Raw genomic sequence first — 22423 nt, forward strand, 5'->3', positions numbered from 1 at the left:
TTTATGGTTGATAGAAATGATATAAGTGGAGTCAGAAGGATCAATACTGTGAAAAAGTTGAAGGTCATCAGCTTAGGCATATACTGTAAATCCAACAGATTGGCAGAGCGTTAGTAGTTGAGCGAGATAAATGTTGAAAAGCAGAGGGGATAGTATTGAGCCTTGAGAAATTCCATGTTCAGTATGAAATGATTTAGAATTAGAGCCATTGAAGTGGACAGTAGAGAATCTGTTAGAAAGATATGATTCAAACCAGTCAAGAACCTGGTTGATAATGCCGATAGAAGGTAATATTTGAAGTAGAAGCTGATGATCAATAGTGTTGAATGCCGCTACAAGATCCAAGGAAATGAGAAGTACAGATTTGTGAAGATCTAAGTCAGTGTTCTTCAACCTTTTGACACCTATGGACCGGCGGAAATAAAATAATTATTTTGTGGACTGGTCCGCAGACCGGCATTTCAAGAACACTGGGCTAAGTCGTGCCCATCTCCACCCAATCTCCACCCCAGCCCCCATAATATACTAATTGTAACACCATTTTTTTCTATCCATTTTTCATATATACACACACACAATATAAACGTATTAACAACACATAATGGTTAACCACAAAATTAAAATACACAAAGCACACTGTATGCTTTTCAATGTTCATTCCTACCAGAAAACAGATAACCCCATGCAAATGCAGGACCAAAAACTAAAAGTACTAATATTCACAAACAAACCCTAAAATGCAAGACTCTGCAAGCAGTACAACCCCAAAGGAAAAGAAACAAATGCATTTCTTCCTGATCAGACAGTTTAGGACAGATGTAAAATCACCAAATAAAAATAAAAGCATTTCCCCTACAGTTGTTGTCTCTCTACCTCCATGTGTCTTGCCTTCTGGCCTGCCCCCCGGTGTTAGCTTCAGGCCGGTCCACGGTGCGATCAATGCAGGGTCTTCGGGCCGGCTCCCTGAGTGCTGCATTGCACAAAGCTATGGGAAGCGGCTCCTCGCACACGTCCCGCACCTCATCTGGAAGCCTTCCCTCTGATGTTGCGACGTCAGAGAGAAGGCTTCTGGGTCAGGCGCAGGTAGGAGCCTTTTCCCATGGCTTTGTGCACTGCAGCACTCAGGGAGCCGGCCCAAAGACGCCGCATTGATCGTACCGAGGACTAGTGGCTACAGAACAATCTCTTGGGCCCGATGGAGGTGCCAGCCCTTCGGACTGGCAGAAAATTTCTGCGGACCGGCACTGGTCCACGGACCGGCGGATGAAGAATACTGATCTAAGAAGTAGTGAATAGTAGTGGTTAGTCCTAAGAGGGAATATTCAGTGGAATGATTTCTGCGGAAACCGGTTTGATTAGGATGTAGAACTTGGGTTCTGTCAACGAAGTCAGAAAGTTGATTGACAACAATTTTCTCTGTTAATTTCGCTAAGAATGGTTAATTAGCAATTGGGCGGTAGTTTGCACAATCTTTAATATTTTGTTTTGGGTTTTTGATAACCAGATGAAGGATGGAGTGTTTCCCGTATGTAGGTAAACACCGTAATAAGACTATTATGTATAATTTGTGGAATGTAGGGGCCGAAGATGGAAAAGTACCATTTTAAGATGAATGGAGGAATTAGTTCTAAAGTGGCTCCTTTTATATTTATGGAATTAATGAGATGTTAAATCCTTTAAAGATGGTAGGAAGAAATTGGAACAAGTAGCAGTTAGAGAGTAATTTTTATCTACTTCGGTAAGTTGAGATTGGATTTACCAGTTGTGAATGAGTTGGGAATTTTAGATCTAATAGTATTCCTGATTAACTTAATTTTCAACTGGAAGAAGTCAGCTAGACTTTGCGCAGAGGGAGATTCCATCTTGGAAATAACTGGTTTATGTTTAAACTGTGTTAAACTTTTAAGTATTGAAAAAAGTGCTGATTAATTTTTTGCTTTAGTAATTTGTTTGGTGTAGTATTTTTTCTTTTCGACATTAATAGTGAGGCGGTAAAAACATTGAATGTTCTTTAAATTTATCCAAGTTAATTTGAGTAGGGTTTAAACACCATCTACGTTCTAATGAATGCATTTGTCATTTTAGGAGAAGCAATGAGGAATTAAACCAGATTGCATGCAATTTACATTCCAGGAGAAGACAATATCATTGCAGATTCACTCAGCAGGAAACTCGACCCACACGAGTAGACCTTAAACCCAGTTGCGCTTCATCATGTGTTTGTTTTTAGGAACCCTGCTGATAGACTTGTTTGCTATTCAATAGTGCTGTCAATGTGAGTATGCGCAGTGTAGACAATAGGTAAAAGTCCCAGTTTCAAAGTAGATTATGGAGAAATTGATGATCCAGCTCAGGAAGATCAGTATGCACAGCTGGAAGTCAGGAAACTCTCATTTGAGGATCGAAGAGAGTCAGTCGTGCTGGGAGCAATAGTAAGAGAAGAGGGTTCTCCCACTCTTATACGCATTCTGAAGGAGAATACAGAAGCAACTTAAGAAGTTCTGTAGGAGGCTCATCGTAATCTAGGGAATCAAGGATCCATGCTCTGGGTTTAGTATCTGACTCCAATTTGAGAGTCAGAGCTTTATCTTAACTTCTGATATACTGAAGAAAAACGGAGGAGGAGATGGATTCGAAGGATTTCATAGGATTCTGGAGCAGATAATGTAGTAGTATGGGTGAAGACAAGTCAGAATCCATGTCTGGTACCTCAGAAGATTCTGGATTAAATAGCGTTGAAGTACTCTTTGGAGAAAAAGATGAGGAATAGATTATACCACTGAGTTGACCACTGACTCTTGGCAACATGCACTGTGAGGAATCCACCCTGAGATGTTTCACAGCAGAGTACAGGAGTGGTTTGCCATTGCCTTCTCATGTGCCGTGTATGGCTACACTGTTACTTCTGCCCAACATGTCTATAGGCTGGTAGCACTGATTATCCCAGGACAAGCAAGCAGCAAAGTCTCACGTAAGGGTGATGTCATCCACAGAGCCCTGATGCAAACAGCTGCACAAGCAGTCTTGCTTGAAGAACTTTAGAAAGTTTGCAACTGACCACACCGCGCATCTGCAAGAGCCTTCCCGCCCGACTTAGGGCGCGCCTCTGCTGAGTTCTAGTTTTTCCGCGGAGCTGAGAAGTCCATCTTTGAAGTTCTGCGGGTTTTTCTAGTGTGTCTCGCGCAGGATTTTTTTCCCTTCGGGTTCGTTTTGATTATTCAATCTATCTATCTATCTTTCATAAAATAAAAATTAAAAAAAAATATATATATTTTCTGTCTTTTTTTTCTTTTGTTAGCCATTTTCTATGGCGGGGCCTTGTCCTCCGCCTCAGACTTTGATTTGGCCGAGGCGGTGTTTCCGTCCATGTCCCACCTGATCACCAGTTTTAAAAAGTGTAGCAGATGTCAGCGCACAATTTCTTTAACAGACACCCACAAGTGGTACATACAGTGTTTGGGGCTGGACCACTGTGTGAAGTCTTGTTCGCTGTGCCACGCTACAGAAAAGAAAAATTAAAAACTGTCTTAAAACAACAAAGAAACTTTCAGGACCATGGATGCTACTTCAGTGAACTCATCCACATCGAAGACATCGACCGAAGTATCGGTGTCCAAGTTGGTGTCTCTGTCTTAAGTCAGGTAAGCCAGCTAAGACACCAGCTTCCCAGACAGGGTCTCAGGCCATACAAGTATTGAGCGCATTCGTATCAGCCACACAAGGACCTCTGATGTGGCTCGCCTCCAAGTCTCGAGGTGCATTTTCTTCTATGTCTTCCTCTCCAGAGCGAGCGCAGCACTAGTGATACTGGCATCAGCCCCTCAGGTATCTGTGCAGGCCTTTAAAGAGAAGCTCGTTGCTCTCTTTAAGTTGGAGTTTGGGAACATGTTAACGATGGTCACTCCCATGTTGACTTCTGTACCGGTCCATTCTGAGCATCACTCCATGCCAATTTGAAGGTACCAAGGCATTGGTGCCGCCTCGACATCGTTGATCCTGGTCTTTGAGCTATACTTCTCGACATCTATCTTTGAGGCAAAGATCTGCTTCACCAAAGCATCGCTCTTCAAAGCGTCGCTCACTGCCGAAGCATTATTCTTCATCTTCACCGAAGCATCGGTTACCATCTTCTGCAAAGCATCCACCTTCAAAACATCGGTCGTCTTCTACACAGCATCAACCTTCGAAGTATCACTCTCCTAGACACCATTCTGCTTCCTCAGAGTGTTGGCAGAAGCACTGTCGTGCTTCGGGACACAGATCGAGTTGTTCTAGACATTCATCTCCACGATCCTCGAAGTCTGGGAAACATGCTTTCAAGTCGAAGCACCTCTGTCCTGCACATTCAGCCAAGCATAAGAGATCTGCATCGCCTGAGTCTTCACCTCGATACTGTTCCAGTAAGAGAAGTTCCGTCGTTCTTACATACCTGAGGATTCCGATATTTGTTACAAGTATACACACGAAGGTTCACTTTCCTCCATGGAGGCTTATAGTTCCCCAGCAGAGAAGTCTACTCATTCCACTTCTCATCAGAACCTGTCTCCTTTACCCGCTTTATCCGACTAATGGGTAAAGATCTCTCCACATAACAATGGAAGCAGACTCCAAATATACCAAGGAGTACCTAGCGGAATTGGAGATCAAACATCCTAAGGATTTGCTCAAGCTCCCCTATGAATGACATTCTCAAGCACACCTTCTGCAAAAATTTGGACACCCTATACTCAATACCAGCAGTTCCTGAGGAAACTGGACTCTTGATACAAGGTCATTCCTTGTTCAGGTTTCGAAAAACCTCATCTAGCCCACCAGTCTCTAGTAGTGGAGTCTACTCTGAAAAAGTCCAGCCCCTTATAAAGTATATGGTAAAGTACCTCCAGGGCGTGAGGGTAGAAGCATGGACAAGTTTGGTAGAAGGTTGTATCAAAAGTCTATGATGGCCAACAGAGTTTTAAATTACAACTTTTACTTCATTTCATACTTAAAATTCTGGATTAAGACCATGCCAACCTTTTTCAAGTACTTTATCTTCTCACCATCTACCAGAGTTTAAGCACATGTACCGTACTCTTACTCAGCTCTGAGTCCATCTAATGTAATCTTCTTATGATGCACTTGAGCTGACCTCCAGAGTCTCGACAATCTCAATAGCCATGAGGCGACTGGCTTGGTTGAGAGTTGCAGACATGGACCCCTAACCTCCAAGACCAGTTAACAAACATCCCTTGCCTGAAGGATGAACTTTTCGGGAACTCCATAGAAAATGCAACAAAGAAGCTTTCTAAACTAAACCTTAAGCTTATATACTGCATCGTCTCTATAAATATAGAGCTCAACACGGTTTACAAAAATTAAAAGGGAAGTACAGTGGTGGTAGGGGAAAGCGAAAATTGACATTTTTGAAAATAGCCAAGTTTTCAGGTGTTTACGGAATAGTTGGAGCATGAGAAATCTTTTGCATCATTACTCGGGCCCAAAGCTAAATCTTCTGCATCTAGGGGGTTCAAACCATCTTCCTCATACCAGAGGCGTTATCCTCAGAAGTCTGTGCCTTATTCTAGACCACTGCAAAAGAAACAACGTCCCCAAAAGGCCCAAACACCTGCTGCATCCAAAGCAACACAGCCTTTTTGACCATCTGCGGCAGAGCATAACTCCAATCAGTGTGTCTGTCTTCCCCTCTTCCCATCGGGGGTCGTCTCTCCCACTTCTACCATTGATGGAAGTTAATCACGTCGGATCTCTAGGTTCTTTCCATCATTCAGGAGGATTATTCTCTTCATTTCCTTCACATTCCTTCAGATCAACTGCCCAGGGAGTCTCTTTCCACTCTCTGCAGACTTCCCTCCTTCTTCGGGCAGTCGAAGCTCTGCTCGTTCTCCATGCCATCAAGAAAGTTCCTTTGGAACAGCAGAGCACGGGGTTTTACTCCCGGTATTTCTTTTTCCCAGTGAAGACGGGAGGGCTCCGACTGATATTGGATCTTAGAGCTCTCAACAAATTTCTCGTCAAAGAACAATTTCGGATGCTGTCTCTGGCATCTTTGTATCTCCTTCTGGATCACAACGATTGGTTATGCTCTCTGGATCTCAAGGAGGCTTACACTCACATTCCCATTCATCCAGCCTCTCGCAAGTTCCTTAGATTTCGGGTGGGAAATCAATATTATCAATACAAGGTGCTACCTTTTGGCCTGGCATCATCTCCCAGAGTTTTCACCAAGTGCCTGGTATTGGTAGCAGCAGCTTTACGAAGTCATGGACTCCCGGACTCCAGGTTTTTCCCTATCTGGATGATTGGCTCATCAAAAATCCTACATCTCAAAGGGTTACTGTAGCGATACAACAGACTGTTTGGTTCCTGCAGAATTTGGAATTCTAAATCAACTTTCCCAAATCTCAACTGCAGCCCTCTTGGACCCTGCAATTTACAGGAGCCCTTCTAAACACTGTACAACTCAGAGCATTCCTTCCCCAACAGCGCCAGGATGCTCTTATACAACTTTGCCAACAAGTGTCTGCCCTATTTTCACTCTCAGTGAAACACATGATGGTTCTCCTTGGTCACATGGCCTCTACAGGGCACGTGAGTCCTTTTGCCAGACTTCATCTCAGGATTCCTCAGTGGGCCCTGGCTTCTCAGTGGTCGCAGGCCTTCGACCTGCTCTCCCAGCATATTACAGTGATGTCTTCTTTATGGCAATCTCTTAAGTGGTGGATGCTGTCTTCCAATCTTTCCAGGTGTTTGCTGTTTCAAACACCTCATCAGAAGATTCTCACGACAGACTCGTCAACCTACGATTGGGAGGGGGCTCATCTAGATGGTCTCAGTACTCAAGGGCATTGGTCCGGCATAGATTGTCACCATCACATAAATCTGTGGGAACTCAAAGCGATCTTCAATGCCCTCAAAGCTTTTCAGCATCTCCTTCACAATCAAGTGCTTCTCATTAGTACAGACAGCCAAGTAGCTAAGTACTATGTCAACAAGCAGAGAGGAATGGGATCCCTTCCCCTTTGCAAGTAAGCTCAGAAGATTTGGAATTGGACAGTACCTTACAACACTTTTCTGAGAGCTATCTATATTCAAAGAGAGAAAAATTCACTGGCAGACAAATTAAGTTGCATTTTGCAATCTCATGGATGGATGCTCAATTCGCCGACTCTTCATCAGATTTTTTCCTCACTGGGGGACCTTTTTGCGTCTCCTCACAACAACAAACTTCCCCAATTCTGCTCCAGACTGTACTCTCCTCATCACCCGGAGGCAGATGCTTTTCTACTGAATTGGTCAAACAAGTTCCTCTATGCATTCCCTCCATTTCCACTTGTTCTCAAGACACTTGTTAAACTCAAACACAAACATGCCACCATGATTCTGATAGCTCCTCGGTGGCCCAGGCAACCTTGGCTCTCCCTTCTACTTCAACTCAGCAGCAGGGAGCCACTACTTCTACCAGTTTTTCCGTCTCTGCTTACAAAGCGTCACGGTTTTCTTCTTCATCCCAAGCTGCAGTCTTTACATCTGACAGCCTGGTTCCTTTCAACATAACTTCTAGCCTTCAGTTTTCTCCATCTGTCAGGGACATTTTAGATGCTTCCAGAAAACCTGCCACCAGACAATGTTACAACCAGAAGTTGACTTGGTTTTATGCTTGGTGCGATCTTTACCACAAGGAGCTTCAGTCTACCTCCTTGTCTTCAGTTCTGGACTATCTATTTCATTTATATCAATCTGGACTCAAATCACCTCTGTTAGTGTCCATCTCAGTGCAATTGCTGCTTTCCACTGTCTGCTCATCCTGTAGTTTCCAGATTTATGAAAAGACTTTTCAACGTCAAACCACCTCTCAAACCACCTCCAGTGGTTTGGGATCTCAATGTAGTACTTGCTAAATTAATGAAACCTCCATTTGAACCAATGTCTTTGGCTCATCTTAAATATCTCACTTGGAAAGTACTCTCATGTCTGCTCGCAGAGTCAGTGAGCTACATGCTTTGGTAGCGGACCCATCATTTACAGTATTCCATCATAAGGTGGTACTCTGCACTCATCCAAAATTCTTACCCAAAGTTGTTACAGAATTTAATCTCAGTCAGTCAGTTGAACTTCCAGTGTTATTTCCCAAGCTTCATTCTCATCCTGGAGAAACGGCTCTTCATACTGTGGACTGCAAGCCTGCTTTGGCCTTCTGTTTATAAAGGACTAAATCACATAGATCTTCTCCACAACATTTTGTCTCCTATGATCCAAACAAGTTGGGACATCCAGTTTCCAAGAGAACAATCTTCAATTGGTTAGCTGCTTGCATCTCGTTTTGTTATGCTCAGGCTGGGCTGCAACTGGAGGGCCGAGTCACAGCCCACAAAGTTAGAGCTATGGCTGCTTCTGTAGCTTTTCTTAGATCTACTCCTATTAAGGAAATCTGCAAAGCTGCCACTTGATCCTCGGTTCATACATTTACCTCGCGTTACTGTCTGGATTCTTTTTTCAGACAGGATGGCCAAACAGTATTACAAAATTTATTCTCCTAAATGCCAACACTCCCACCATCCCATTCTGGTTAGCTTGGAGGTCACCCATATGTGCGAATATGCTGCCTGCTTTTCTTGGGATAAAGCATTGTTACTTACCATAATAGGTGTTATCCAGGGACAGCAGGCAGATATTCTCACAACCCACCCACCTCTCCTGATTGGCTTCTTTGCTGGCTATCTGAACTGAGGAGATGCGTGAAGGCATTTGCGCATGCGCGGTGCAGCAGTCGCGAACTTTCTAAAGTTCTTCAAGCAAAATTGCTTGTGCAGCTGTCCACATTGAGGCTCCGTGGATGACATCACCCATACGTGAGAATATCTGCCTTCCATACTTTTATCCCAGGACAAGCAGGCAGCATATTCTCACATGTGGATGACGTCATCCATGGAACCTTGATGCGGACAGCCTTGCAAGTGGACTTGCTTGTAAAACTTTAGAAAGTTCATGACTGCTGCACCGTGCATGCGTGAGTGCCTTCCCACCCAACCTAGAGCGCGTCTCCGTTTTCTGCGGAGCCAAGAAGTCCTCTATTCCAGTGGTTCCCAACCCTGTCCTGGAGGACCACCAGGCCAATCGGATTTTCAGGCTAGCCTTAATGAATATGCATGGAGCAGATTTGCATGCCTGTCACTTCCATTATATGCAAATCTCTCTCATGCATATTCCTTAGGGCTAGCCTGAAAACCTGATTGGCCTGGTGGTCCTCCAGGACAGGGTTGGGAACCACTGCTCTATTCGACGCTCTGCGCTAGACTGAGTCTTTTATTTAAAAAAAAAAAAAAAGATTGGCCTTACCCGCAGCCTCAGCCTGCAGGCTTCGACTTGGCCGCGTCTATTTTCCCTTCTATGTCCCAACCGGTCACAGGCTTTAAGAAGTGTAGCCGTTGCCAGCGCGCAATATCCCACTGACTCACAAAGATGGTATGTTCAATGTTTAGGGCCTGTCCATCGTCCGGAGTCATGTACTCACTGTGCTACTCTTCAACCTCGAGCCATTAAATGTCGTTGAATTCAGGTAGAGAAGATTTTTGGCGGTATGGATACTCCAACCCCGGCTTCGACCTCGACCCCCAATCCGGTCAAGTCTTCTACGGGGCTCCTGAGGTATACCTCCTCGGCCTTAATTAAACCTTCCTTGTTTGGAAAGTCCTTGTCTTCGAGCAAATCCTCCCAGGAGCAGCTCTCCTCACTGTCTTCCTCAGGTAAGTTAGTTCAACAGCCTCCTTTGGACATGCCACCCTTAGAACGGGTAGTCATGAAGCTGCCCAAGCACCATATCTCCAAATCGAAGCGTCATTCTTCATCTTCCTTGGAGACATAACCGCTGCAAATGTACCAGAACCTCAAGTCTCGGTGCCCCATTTGCAGGCTATGATCTAAGCTATTTTGCATCAGGAGTTTGGTAGCATGCTTGCCAAATACACTCTTGCCTCGACTCTGCTTCCTGAAGTTCAGCCTGAGCACTCAGCAGTATCACAAGGAGTCGAGTCCTTGCAAGTGCCTCGATCTGAAATTACTCACTCTGTACAAGGAGCCAAGTCCTTAAGAGTGCCTTGTTCTGAATTTACACTATGCAAGGAGTTGAGTCTTTGCGAGTGTCTCGACTGAAATCTACACACTCTATTCAAGGAGCTGAGTTCTTGCGAGTGCCTCGAGATACCTCGACACAAGGAGATGAGTCCTTTTTGGTGTCTCGACATCGATCTCCAACTTCCAGCCCTCCTTCCTCATATAAGGCCTTGCCCTTTTCGAGGCACAGGGTGAGGACGCCTCAACATCCATCGAAGCAGGATCTGTCTGACTCGAGGCACAGTTCTCATCATCTGCCGACATTGAGGCATAGGTCCTCATCTTGAGACAGGTCTCGTTTATCCACACATCGAGACTCTTCGAGGCCTTCATCTCCTCATCCAAGAAGACCACTTGCAGAGCCTTTACACTCTCGCCGCCCGAGTCCTTCTCCTGCAAGGTACTCTGCCTATTCTCTCAGTGAGTCATTTAAATCTGCATATTCAGAACTCGGGTATCGATACTCCCAAGAAGCTTCACCTTCGTTCTCTGCCATGTGAGGTGCCTCGAGGTCACCTTCTCTCTCACGAGGCCATTCTTTTCTAGAGCAAGTATCTTTTTCTACATTCCTCCCCAGATGAGTAAAGATCTCAATATCACTTTGGACTCTGACGCCAAATACTCTACGGAGTATTTGCAAGAAATGGGTATTCCTCATCCTCCTAGGGAATCTCTCAAATTACCCATTAACAGACTTCTTTCTCAAACATTCAAACAAAACCTTGAGACACCATATTCCATTCCTGCTGTGCCTGTGAAATTGGAATCTCGATACAGGATGGTCCTTTGCAAGGGTTTTGATAAGTCTCAATTATCCCATCAGTCCCTTTTAGTGGAGTCTTCTTTGAAAAGAACCAACCCTGCCAAGGTTTACGCCACTGTCCCCCCTGGAAGAGAAGTTTGGACGTCGTTTGTGTCAAAATTCCCTTATGGCAACCAGGGTTTTGAATTACAACTTTGTCTTTCCTTTTATCTGGTCAACAGCTTGCCTGATTTTATCAGATATATTCCACAACATTGTCTTCCAGAGTTTCAACAGCTGACTCACATTGGCTCAACTACGCATGCATCTTCTTCAATCCTCGTAGGATTCATTTGAACTTTCCTTGAAGGTCACTGCTTTCTTGGTGGCTATGCGCCGCCTTGCCTGGCTTTGCACTGTAGACATGGACTCGAATCTTTAAGATCGTCTGGCCAATATTCCTTGTCAGGGCAATGATGACTCTGTCGAGGCAGCTACCAAACACTTGTCTGAACATGAGAAATCATTTGCTTCTATCATCAGACCAAAGCCTAAGTCTTCCACTGCTAAGACTACTAGACCTCTTCCATCCTACCAGAGGCGTTTTCTTCAGCGGGCAGTTCCTTATTCAAGGGCGCCCCCTAAGAAACAGCAACAGCAAAGGCAACAAAAATCTCAGCCTTCTGCTGCACCCAAGCCTTCGCAGTCTTTTTGACCACCTAACACAGAGCATAACCTCAATCTTTCTGCCTCTGTCCTTTCCTTTACTCATTGGTGGTCGTCTCCATCATTTTTACCAATGATGGGAGCTAATCACATCTGACTTCTGGGCCCTCTCAATCAGGGAAGAATACTCTTTTCATTTCACCCAGATTCCTTCAAATCCATCACAGACCTCCCTTCTTCAGGAAGCCCAGGCTCTGCTCCATCTCCGTGCCATCGAGGAGGTTCCTCTGGAACAGCAGAACATGGGGTTTTACTCCCGTTTCTTCCTAGTGCTGAATAAGACGGGCGATCTGCAACCGATCTTGGACCTCAGAGCACTCAACAAACTTGTCAAAGAAAAATTTTGCATGTTGTCTCTGGCATCCCTTTATCCCCTTCTAGATCAGAACGATTGATTATGTTCTCTAGATCTCAAAGAGGCTTACACTCGCATTCCCATTCATCCAGCCTCTTGCCAGTTCCTCAGATTTCGAGTGGAAAATCTTCATTTTCAATACAGAGTGGAATGGACGAATTAGTTTCTCTATGCGTTCCCTCCATTCCCTCTTACTCAAGACACTTGTCAAACTCAAACAAGACCATGTCACCATGATTCTGATAGCTCCTCGATGGCCCAGGCAACCTTGGTTCTCCCTTCTACTTCAACTTAGTAGCAGGGAGCCATTTCTTCTACTAGTTTTTCCGTCTCTGCTTACACAGAGTCAGGGGTCTCTGCTTCATCCCAACCTGCAGTCTCTACACCTGACAACTTGGTACCTCTCAACCTAACTGCCACTATACAGTTTTCTCAATCTATACAGGACATTCTAGAAGCTTCTAGGAAGCCTACTACTCGGCAATGTTACAACCAGAAATGGACTAGATTTTCTGCTTGGTGCATCATTCATCACAAGGAGCCTCAATCTGCCTCCTTGTCTTCAATTTTGGATTACCTGTTGCATTTGTCTCAATCTGGTCTCAAATCCACATCCATTTGAGTCCATCTCGGTGCAATTGCTGCTTTTCATCAGCCTATCAAAGGGAAACCCCTCTCTGCTCATCCTGTGGTTTCCAGATTTATGAAAGACTTTTCAATGTCAAACCGCCTCCAGTGGGTTGGGATCTCAATGTTGTTCTTGCTGAATTGATGAAGCCTCCTTTTGAACCAATGGCTTCGGCTCATCTCAAATATCTCACTTGGAAAGTGGTTTTTCTCATTGCTTTCACATCTGATCGCAGAGTCAGTGAGCTACAAGCTTTAGTAGCGGACCCACCTTTCACAGTACAGTGGTACCTCGTTTTACGAGTGCACCGGTTTGCGAGTGTTTTGCAAGACGAGCAAAACATTTGCAAAATCGGTGCCTTATGAACTCGCAGGCCTTGAGTATGCTCAGATGCTCAAGGCCCAGCAGACAAGGAAGCCGATTTTCGGGGTGCCCAGATGAGGGTAAGAAGCGGCGGGGGGGGTGCCCGATCGTGTCGGGGGGTGGTGCCTGATCATGTCGGGGGGGGGGGGGGCCGGATCGCAGCGGGGGGGAGGGGGGGCCGGATCGCAGGGGGGGAGGGGGTGTGCCGGATCGCAGGGGGGGCCATCGAGGGGAGCAATGCCGGTTCTCGGGGGGTGGTGGGGAAACGCATCAAAGCGAGTTTCCATTATTTCCTGTGGGGAAACTCGTTTTGATAAATGAGCATTTTGGATTACGAGCATGCTCCTGGAAAGGATTATGCTCATAATCCAAGGTACGTACCACTGTGTTTCATCATGACAAGGTGGTCCTCCATACTCATCCTAAATTCTTACCTAAAGTGGTTTCATAATTTCATCTCAATCAATTCATTGTACTTCCAGTGTTTTTTTCTCCAAAGCTTCATTCTCAACCTGGAGAAACAGCTCTTCATACTCTAGATTGTAAATGTGCTTTGGGTTTCTACTTGCAAATAACTAAGCCACACATATCTACACCTCAACTTTGTCTCCTTCGATCCAAACAACTTGGGACATCCAATTTCCAAGTGCACCATCTCCGACTGGTTAGCTGCTTGCATTTCTTTCTGCTGTGCTCATCTACAGAGTCTAGTCACAGCCCATAAAGTCAAAGCTATGGCGGCATCAGTAACTTTCCGTAGATCTACTCCTATTGAGGAAATTTGCAAAGCTGCCACTTGGTCTCGGTTCATACCTTCACCTCTCATTATTTTCTGGATTCCTTTTCCAGATGGGATGGACATTTTGGCCAGGTTGTTTTACAAAACTTATTCTTCTAAATTGCCAACACTCCCACCATCCCATTATGGTTAGTTTGGAGGTCACTACATGTAAGAATATGCTGCCTGCTTGTCCTGGAATAAAGCACAGTTACCATAACAGGTGTTATCCAGGGACAGCAGGCAGATATTCTCACAACTCACCCACCTCCCCTGGTTGGCTTCTTAGCTAGCTATCTGAACTGAGGAGACATACCCTAGGTTGGGCAGGAAGGCACTTGCGCATGCGTGGTGCAGCAGTCGCAAACTTTCTAAAGTTCTACAAGCAAGTTTGCTTGTGAGGCTGTCCACATCAGGGCTCCGTGGATGACATCACCCAAATGTGAGAATATCTGCCTGCTGTCCCTGGATAACACCTGTTATGGTAAATAACTATGCTATTCCTGAAGCCTACCGTGGGAATTACTGATTTGCTGATTGCCTCCATAAGTGCCGGTAAGTCTTTAACCAGTCTTTCCAGGATCAACATTCTCACTTTGCTCCTGGAGGTCTTTTGCTATTGTGCCCCACACTGTTGGTGCAGGCTGAGTCATCTCGTTTTCCAGGTTTTAGCGATTATTATGTTTTCACAACCTGTTTGATTTAATGTTTATTAATATGAGCAGATTAAACTTGTTCTCGAGGAGCTTCTTCGTACCCCTCACTCTTTAGTGTCCTCTACAGAAATGACTATCTACTTTGTCACACACTAAAAGTTGGAGGGTAGTCCAGAGGTAAAAGAACAGGAGCAGAAAGTTATTCTAATGAGGCATCCTACAAGATATCTCGTGAGATTGGATTGACTACCTACTTGTTCAGGAGTAGAGTGTGGATTTGCAAGCAAGAAGATTACCAAGATAAGAACCTAATCTTTCCTTTTATCAGTCATGGTTTATCTTATTGTTTTTCTCATAAATTTGATGTTTCAGCCTGGCAGAGGCAAAGGCCAATATTTCTGTGTACTAGCTATCTTGCAATCTGATAACCTGTAACTGCTGAAAGCCAGATTCAGAGCCTGTAAACTGCTAATATTAGAAGTACAGTCTTGTATTAATCTAGTCTCGGGGCTTACATTGGGAAGCAGCTTTAAAGGGGAAAAAAGACCCCTAGAAACTGCTTAAGGGCATCCCAAACAACATTTTAGGAGTCCAGATTATGTTCAAGATAATCCTTCAGCAAAGTGAATCTTGGTCTGGGGATGCATGGCACAAGGACGTTTTGTGTCCTGACTTATGGGAGAATGTACCACCCTCCTTAGTAGCAGATTTCATTTGGGAAGCCATAATATCCAACACTTCAGAAGCATAGGTAAGGCTAATGTGAAAGGTGGATGGCAAGGATTAGCAAGTTAAGTTAGTGGAGAAGCAGGAGCTCAGGGATCAGGCTGCCTCAAGAGCTGTGATGTTACTTCATCTCTCAGGAGGTACTACTTTTTAGACTTGGACATTTCTTCCCCTTCATTAATCATTTGATGTCCTGATTTTGGGCCCTTCCTAATCCTGCCTTTGCAAAATTGGGGTTTGGATGTTTCAAGCACATGGATGTCTCTTTCAGCATTTTGGGACACCCATATGTTTTGAAATTAGACATCTTAGTGTACTTCTTTACAATGTTAATAGAATACACATTAAAACATAATAGCAAAAGGAGGTAAGTGGAGGTGACACATGCAGATAGATAAAGTAACAGGAGTTAGAAGATAAAGGAGGCTACTGATTGAAGAAAAGGTGTTAGATGGTTGTGTTCTGATGACATTCCTGTGTTTAATTAATATGGAAGACCAGACTTTTTTGGCTGTACCTCTGGCTCTGCCATTCTGTATCTTCTTCTCTCCCATTGAATATTATCAGTTTTACGATGCTGTTGGTTATATGACAAGGGTAGGTATGGGGGCTCTGGATGTGGCACATGGAAGCAGAAACACAACAGATGCCTGGAGCAAAAATGGAGATAGATGCTTGGAATAACATAATTTCCCTTTAATTTATCCCTCCATTGTTGCTTCTTCTTCAGTTGTCTTCACAAACATTTCTTCCCTTTCAGATCACAACCTGGACCTGGTGGAAAAAGACTTCACAGTAAATGCAGTGGCTGGGGCAATGAAAAGCTTCTTCTCTGAACTGCCAGACCCTCTCGTACCTTACAATATGCAGAATGAGCTGGTAGAGGCACACAGTGAGTCTTCTCTGTCTGGGAAGGGATACTAGAATGGGCCCATGAAAGACAGCTGTAAGATTGGTGATTATATTAAACTGAGGAAAGAGGAGCGGAGAGTGGCATAGTGGTTAGAGCTAAGGCTTCAGCACCATGAGGTGGTGGATTCAAATCCCGTGCTGCTTCTTGTGACCCTGGACAAGCCACTTAATTCTCCACTGCCCCAGGTACATAAGAGAGACTGTGAGCCCACCAAGACAGAGAAAAATGCTTGAGTACCTGATTGTAAACCATTTAATATGCCTTGTCCAAGCAGTATATAAAAAGCCCCTTTCCCTCTTATGTTGAAAATATAGAGTGGCTGAAAGCAATCCCTGATTTGGGAAGTATTTCTGATTCATACAGTCAGTTAGTTGATCTTAAAGAAGTGGTGTCCATTCTAGGCAGCATTTTGAGCAATGTTGGTGTGTCTATCCCTTCATGAAAAACAGGAATCATGAGCATGCTGAAATCCCTGTCCTGCTGTGCACCAGGATGCATCTTGTAATGGCAATCGACCCCTCTTCTGGTCAGATAGCTCACTGTATTCTTAGGTGTAAAACTTCTCTCTGAACAGAACATAAATTGCTTTAAATTTTCAGTGTGAAGGATCTTTAATGTCTGACTAGATCATCTAGGACCCTTTGAATTATAGTGAATCCTGCCACTTACACAGACTTCTTTCCTCTTCAGTTCAGCCTATATCTTACTTATGAACTCAGTATTGAAGGGTTTGAGCCTCCCTATCTCAGCAGTTATATCTTGCTGTGTAAGATATGTAGATACTGCAGGCATAAAGTTTGAGTAGCAGCAGTTGTGTGCATTTCAGGGTTGCACTGCTAAACAGTGGGTTACTTTTATTGGCTGGTAAGTGGCTCCTGACATTATTTTGCAGTGTCATCCTTTGATAGATAAGAATAGTGCCCTGTAGCCTGCCTTTGTGTTACACTATCTTTAACTTGAGTTGCTTTACCAAAAAAAAATAATTACAAGAAAGGTTACACTGTTACAAGCTCTATGTTTACTGGTAGAAAGACAAAGCATATAATCCCAGGACAAGTTTCAAGTTTATTAAAATTTTGATTTGAACGCAATATCAAATAATTCAATGCGTTTAACAATAGTAATTTTGGGGGGACAAATAACAAGCAGGCAGCATATTCTCACATGTGGGTGACGTCATCCACGGAGCCCCCATATGGACAGCTTTAAAAGTGCATTGCCACTTTAAGAACTTGAGAGAATTTGTGAACTGCCAGCACCACGCATGCACAATTTCATTCCTGCCCAATGTTGCTTGAGGCTTTTCAGTTCTTAGTTTTCCATGGAGGTAAGAAGTTGGTTTTTTAAATGTATGTTCAATTTTTGTCATTGCCTTCCCACTCATGCGTATATTTTAGTCATATTTTTCTTCATCTTTTAGATACGTACTTTATTTGAGTTAAAAAAAAAAAAATAATCAAACAGTTGACATTTTTTTCCTCGCTGTTCTTACCTTACAGACTTCGCTCATTGGGCCTCGTATTTTTTTTTAGCCATTGAATTCAATTTGGCTGAGGCGGTTTTTCCGTCGATATCCTGGCTGCTAACTGGTTTTAAAAAGTGTTGCAGGTGCCAACAGTAAATTTTTACAGTGCCTTACCTCATAGTTGGTGCTTACAGTGCCTTGGTCCAGAACACCGTGTTGAATCCTGTGCATGGTATTCTACCTTGCAAAAACGTACCATTAAGAGACAAAAGCTCCAACAAGAAAAGTTGTTTGGCACTGGTATGGATACCGAGAAGACATCGCAGCCTTCAACATCGAAAGTGTCGACGTCAAGGGACATGGCTCCATTGGTTAAGCCAGCTAAAAAGTCGCTAGCTTCCCAACAGGTCTCACAGGTGAACATTGCATCAAGTCATGATACTGACCAGGCGACGACTGTTCTTACATCTGGCCTCTCCTACATCGAGGTGTGCATCCTCTTCAAGGTCACCCTCGCCAAAGCCAGACAAGGCATCGATGGTACCAGCAGAACGCCAAACAGTACCAGTGCTCTTGTACTGTGTGAAGCTGGAAGCACTTTTCCAAGTCAGTGACATGTTCAAAATTCTTGCTCCGACACTGTCTCCATCAGTATCGGTCCAGCCTGAGCATAAGGTCACCAGGTCCTGTGGTACTGATACTGGATCTCCGATACCAAGCCTATGTTCCATGCATAAAAACAGCATGTCTCATCGCAGATTCCATTCTCCATCACGGTTTCGATCCAGTTCTTCAAGAAATCGGCATCATCCTTCATCTTCTCGATGATCCAAGTCCGCTCGGCATCGTCCTTCATCCTCTCGACGATCCAAGTCCGCTCGGCATCCTGTTCTTCTAAGCATAAAAGGAAGTCACATCGTACATCATCATCTTCATCGGACCGGCACCAGACTTGACGTCATCAATCCCGACGCACTCCTTCGCCAAAAGACTTTTTTGACTCGAACTTAGTCTGACTCAGATGATGTCCCTGAGTCTACTACAGAGACTTATGACACTACTACTGAAAAGTCTCCTCAAAAGTCTCCTCACAGAGCTAAGTCTCCAACCGAAAGACTTTCTTTCCCAAAATTCATTCGGCAATTGGGCAAAGAGCTTCCAATCAAATTAAAAGCTGATTCAGCTCATAGTGCTGAATATTTAGAGGCTTTGGACTATGATGAGCCTCCTAAGGAACTTCTAAGATTACCATTAGATGGTATTGACAGAGAGACTCTTCATAAGAACTGGGAGACTCCCCCTTACCATTACTGTAGCTCCCAGAAAATTGAACTCTTTATACAAAATTATCTCTTCTACTGTTTTTGATAAACCACAACTTCAGCATCAGTCCCTGGTGGTAGAGTCAACTTTGAAAAAATGTACTCCATCCTGGGTTTATGCCTCAGTGCCCCCGGGACCTGACAAGCACACTATGGACAAATTTGGCCGTTGCCTATACCAAAACTCCATGTTGGCTAATAGAGTCCTAAACTACAATTTCTATATTTCCTGCTATGTCAGGACTATGGTTAAGAAATTGCCTTCTTTTGATAGGTAAATCCCTTCACAGCAATTACAGGATTTTCATCACATCTCTTGAACCCTTGACCTAGCTAGAAGGTATATGCTGAGATCGGCTTATGATGTCTTTGAATTGTCTTCCAGAGCCTCAGCTATGTCAGTGACAATGAGACGTCTGGCATGGCTCAGAGTCTCTGATATGGATGTCAACCTCAAGGATAAATTGGCTAACATTTTGTGCTGTTTGGTGATTCTATTTCAAAATGCTACCTAAAAGCTCACTGACCAAGAGAAACATTGGGATGCTTTGGTTAAATCCAAGTGTAAACCTTCAGCTTCCAAGTCTTTCTCTTCCTATCAGAGGTGTTTTTCTTCCAAACCTGCTGCTCCTGCTAGACCACAGCAGAAGAAACAGAAACAACAGCATCCTCAAAAAGCCCAGACAACAGCTCCATAAAAGCCTGTTCTGTCTTTTTGACGTGCTTCTCGAGAGCATAGCCGCTGTTCCTCTATACCAGCCTCTCCCTCAACTCATCGGAGGACTCGCTGGGAACTAATTACCACTTCATCGATGTTCCTCCAGATCATCCTCCAAGAGAGTCATCTTCTTGCCCTCAGCAGACATCCCTTCTTCGGGAGATAGAATCCCCCTCCTAGTGAAGGAAAAGTTTCAGATGTTATCCCTGGCAACTTTATATCACCTCTTAGATCGCAACGACTGGTTATGTGCTCTCGATCTGAAAGAAGCTTGCACTCACATTCCAGTGCATCTGGCCTCCAGGCGATTCCTCCGGTTTCAGGTGGCTCATCACTGTTATCAATACAAAGAACTACCCTTTGGCTTTGCATTCTCTCCCAGAGTATTCACCAAGTGCCTGGTGGTAGTGGCAGCAGCACTACGGTCTCAGGACCTTCAAGTCTTTCCTTACCTGCACAACTGGCTGATCAAGGACTGCACCTCACAAATGGTAATAGTGGCGACTTCCTTCAACAGTTGGGTTTTGAAATCAGCTTTCCCAAATCCCAACTTCAGCCATCTCAGACTTTACAATTTATAGGAGCTCTGCTTGACACCATTCATCTTGGGGCATTTCTACCGCAACAAAGACAATACAATTTGATTCAGCTTGGTACTAAGAACATAAGAACATAAGCAGTGCCTCCGCCGGGTCAGACCACAGGTCCATCCTGCCCAGCAGTCCGCTCCCGCGGTGGCCCAAACAGGTCACGACCTGTCTGTATCACCAGAAGGGGCTCCCTTGCCACCTTGGTTTCTCATTTAAGTCCTGTCTTCCTATCGAAGTCCTAACCCTCCGGTCTTGCACATGCACGACCTGGTTTGGTTTCTATACTCATTACCTGGTTAGCTTTCTATACTTGTGTTACATCCCAGCTCCTCCCTCAGTATCCCACGATCCCTTTATCCTTCAGGAATCCGTCCAATCCCTGTTTGAATCCCTGTACCGTACTCTGCCTGATCACTTCCTCCGGTAGCGCATTCCAAGTGTCCACGACCCTTTGGGTGAAAAAAAACTTCCTTGCGTTTGTTTTGAACCTATCTCCCTTCAGTTTCTCCGAATGCCCCCTCGTATTTGCTGTCCCCTTCAGTCTGAAGAATCTGTCCCTATCCACCCTCTCTATACCCCTCATGATCTTGAAGGTCTCTATCATATCTCCCCTGAGCCTCCTTTTTTCCAGAGAGAAGAGCCCCAGCCTATCCAACCTCTCGGCGTATGGGCAGTGTTCCAGCCCTTTTACCATTTTCGTTGCTCTCCTTTGGACTCTCTCAAGTACCGCCATGTCCTTCTTGAAGTGCGGCGACCAATACTGAACGCAGTACTCCAGATGTGGACGCACCATCGCTCGACACAATGGCATGATGACTTCCCGTGTTCTGGTTGTTATGCCCTTCTTTATGATGCCAAGCATCCTGTTGGCTTTTTTCGAGGCTGCTGCGCACTGTGCAGATGGCTTCAGTGATGCATCCACCAGCACACCCAAGTCTCTCTCAAGTCTGCTGTCTCCCAACAATACCCCCCTCAATTTGTAGTTGAACAACGGGTTCTTTTTCCCTATATGCATGACCTTGCATTTGTCCACGTTAAAGCGCATTTGCCATTTGTTTGCCCAGTCTTCTAGCTTGTCCAGGTCTCTTTGTAGGTCCTCACACTCCTCCCTGGTCCTAACTCTGCCGCACAGTTTGGTATCGTCTGCAAATTTTATAACCTCGCACTTTGCCTCCTTTTCCAGGTCATTGATAAATATGTTAAAGAGTAACGGCCCCAGCACCGACCCCTGTGGTACACCGCTCGTGACTCCCCGCCAGTCAGAATATTGACCCTTTACTCCGACCCTCTGCAGTCTGCCCGACAACCAGTGCTTGATCCATCTGTGCACATCCCCTCCCACCCCGTGGTTCCACAGCTTCTTAAGCAGCCTTTCATGAGGCACCTTGTCGAAAGCCTTTTGAAAATCGAGGTAAATGATGTCTATGGGTTCCCCATTGTCCACCCGACTGCTTATTCCCTCAAAGAAGTACAGAAGGTTCGTTAGGCACGACCTTCCCTTACAGAATCCGTGTTGACTTGTTCTCAATAGGTCATTTTTCTCGATGTGCTCGCAAATGCCGTCCTTGATCATAGCTTCCACCATCTTCCCTATAATTGAAGTCAGGCTTACCGGCCTGTAGTTCCCGGGGTCACCCCTCGATCCCTTCTTGAAGATAGGTGTGACATTCGCCAATTTCCAGTCCTCTGGTACCTCACCAGTTTTCAAGGATAGGTTGCACACATGCTGGATTGTGCCCGCTATTTCTTGTCTTAGTTCCTTCAGAACTCTTGGGTGGATCCCGTCCGGGCTCGGTGATTTGCCGCATTTTAGCCTGTCTATCTGTTTGAGGACATCCTCCTTACTTACCTCTATGTGATCCAATTTTTCAGCCTGTTCCCCACTCATGAGCTCCTCTGAGTCCGGTATATTAGATGTGTCTTCGCTCGTGAAAACTGACGAGAAGAACGTGTTCAACCTCTCAGCTACCTCTTTATCCTCCTTAATCACTCCCTTCCTATCCCCATCGTCCAACGGCCCCACCTCCTCTCTCGCTGGTCGCTTCCCCTTAACGTAACTGAAGAATGCCTTGAAGTTTTTCGCCTCTCTGGCCAGCCCCTCTTCGTATTCCCCCTTTGCTTTTATAACCTCCCGGTGGCATTCCTTTTGGCATTTCCTGTGCGTCTGGTGATTTTCCTCCGTTGGGTCCTTTTTCCATCTCCGGAAGGATACCTTTTTGTCCTTTATCGCCCTCTTTACTTCTGTTGACATCCAAACCGGGTCCTTTGATCGCTTGTTCTTGCAGCCTTTCCTGAAACTGGGGATGTACATTCTCTGTGCTTCCTGCAGGG

General features: G+C 44.8%; 1 protein-coding gene across 1 annotated transcript in view; it reads left to right on the plus strand.

Annotated features, from left to right (window-relative positions):
* ARHGAP35 (Rho GTPase activating protein 35) overlaps window positions 1–22423 on the plus strand; it is a 238154-nt gene that overhangs the window by 185890 nt on the left and 29841 nt on the right. The window contains exon 5 of the mRNA XM_033953808.1: window positions 15845–15976. Coding sequence (XP_033809699.1) covers window positions 15845–15976 — 132 coding nt within the window. The remainder of the gene's footprint in view (window positions 1–15844; window positions 15977–22423) is intronic.

Source organism: Geotrypetes seraphini, chromosome 8 (genome assembly GCF_902459505.1).
Source record: "Geotrypetes seraphini chromosome 8, aGeoSer1.1, whole genome shotgun sequence".
Lineage (NCBI taxonomy): Eukaryota > Metazoa > Chordata > Amphibia > Gymnophiona > Dermophiidae > Geotrypetes > Geotrypetes seraphini.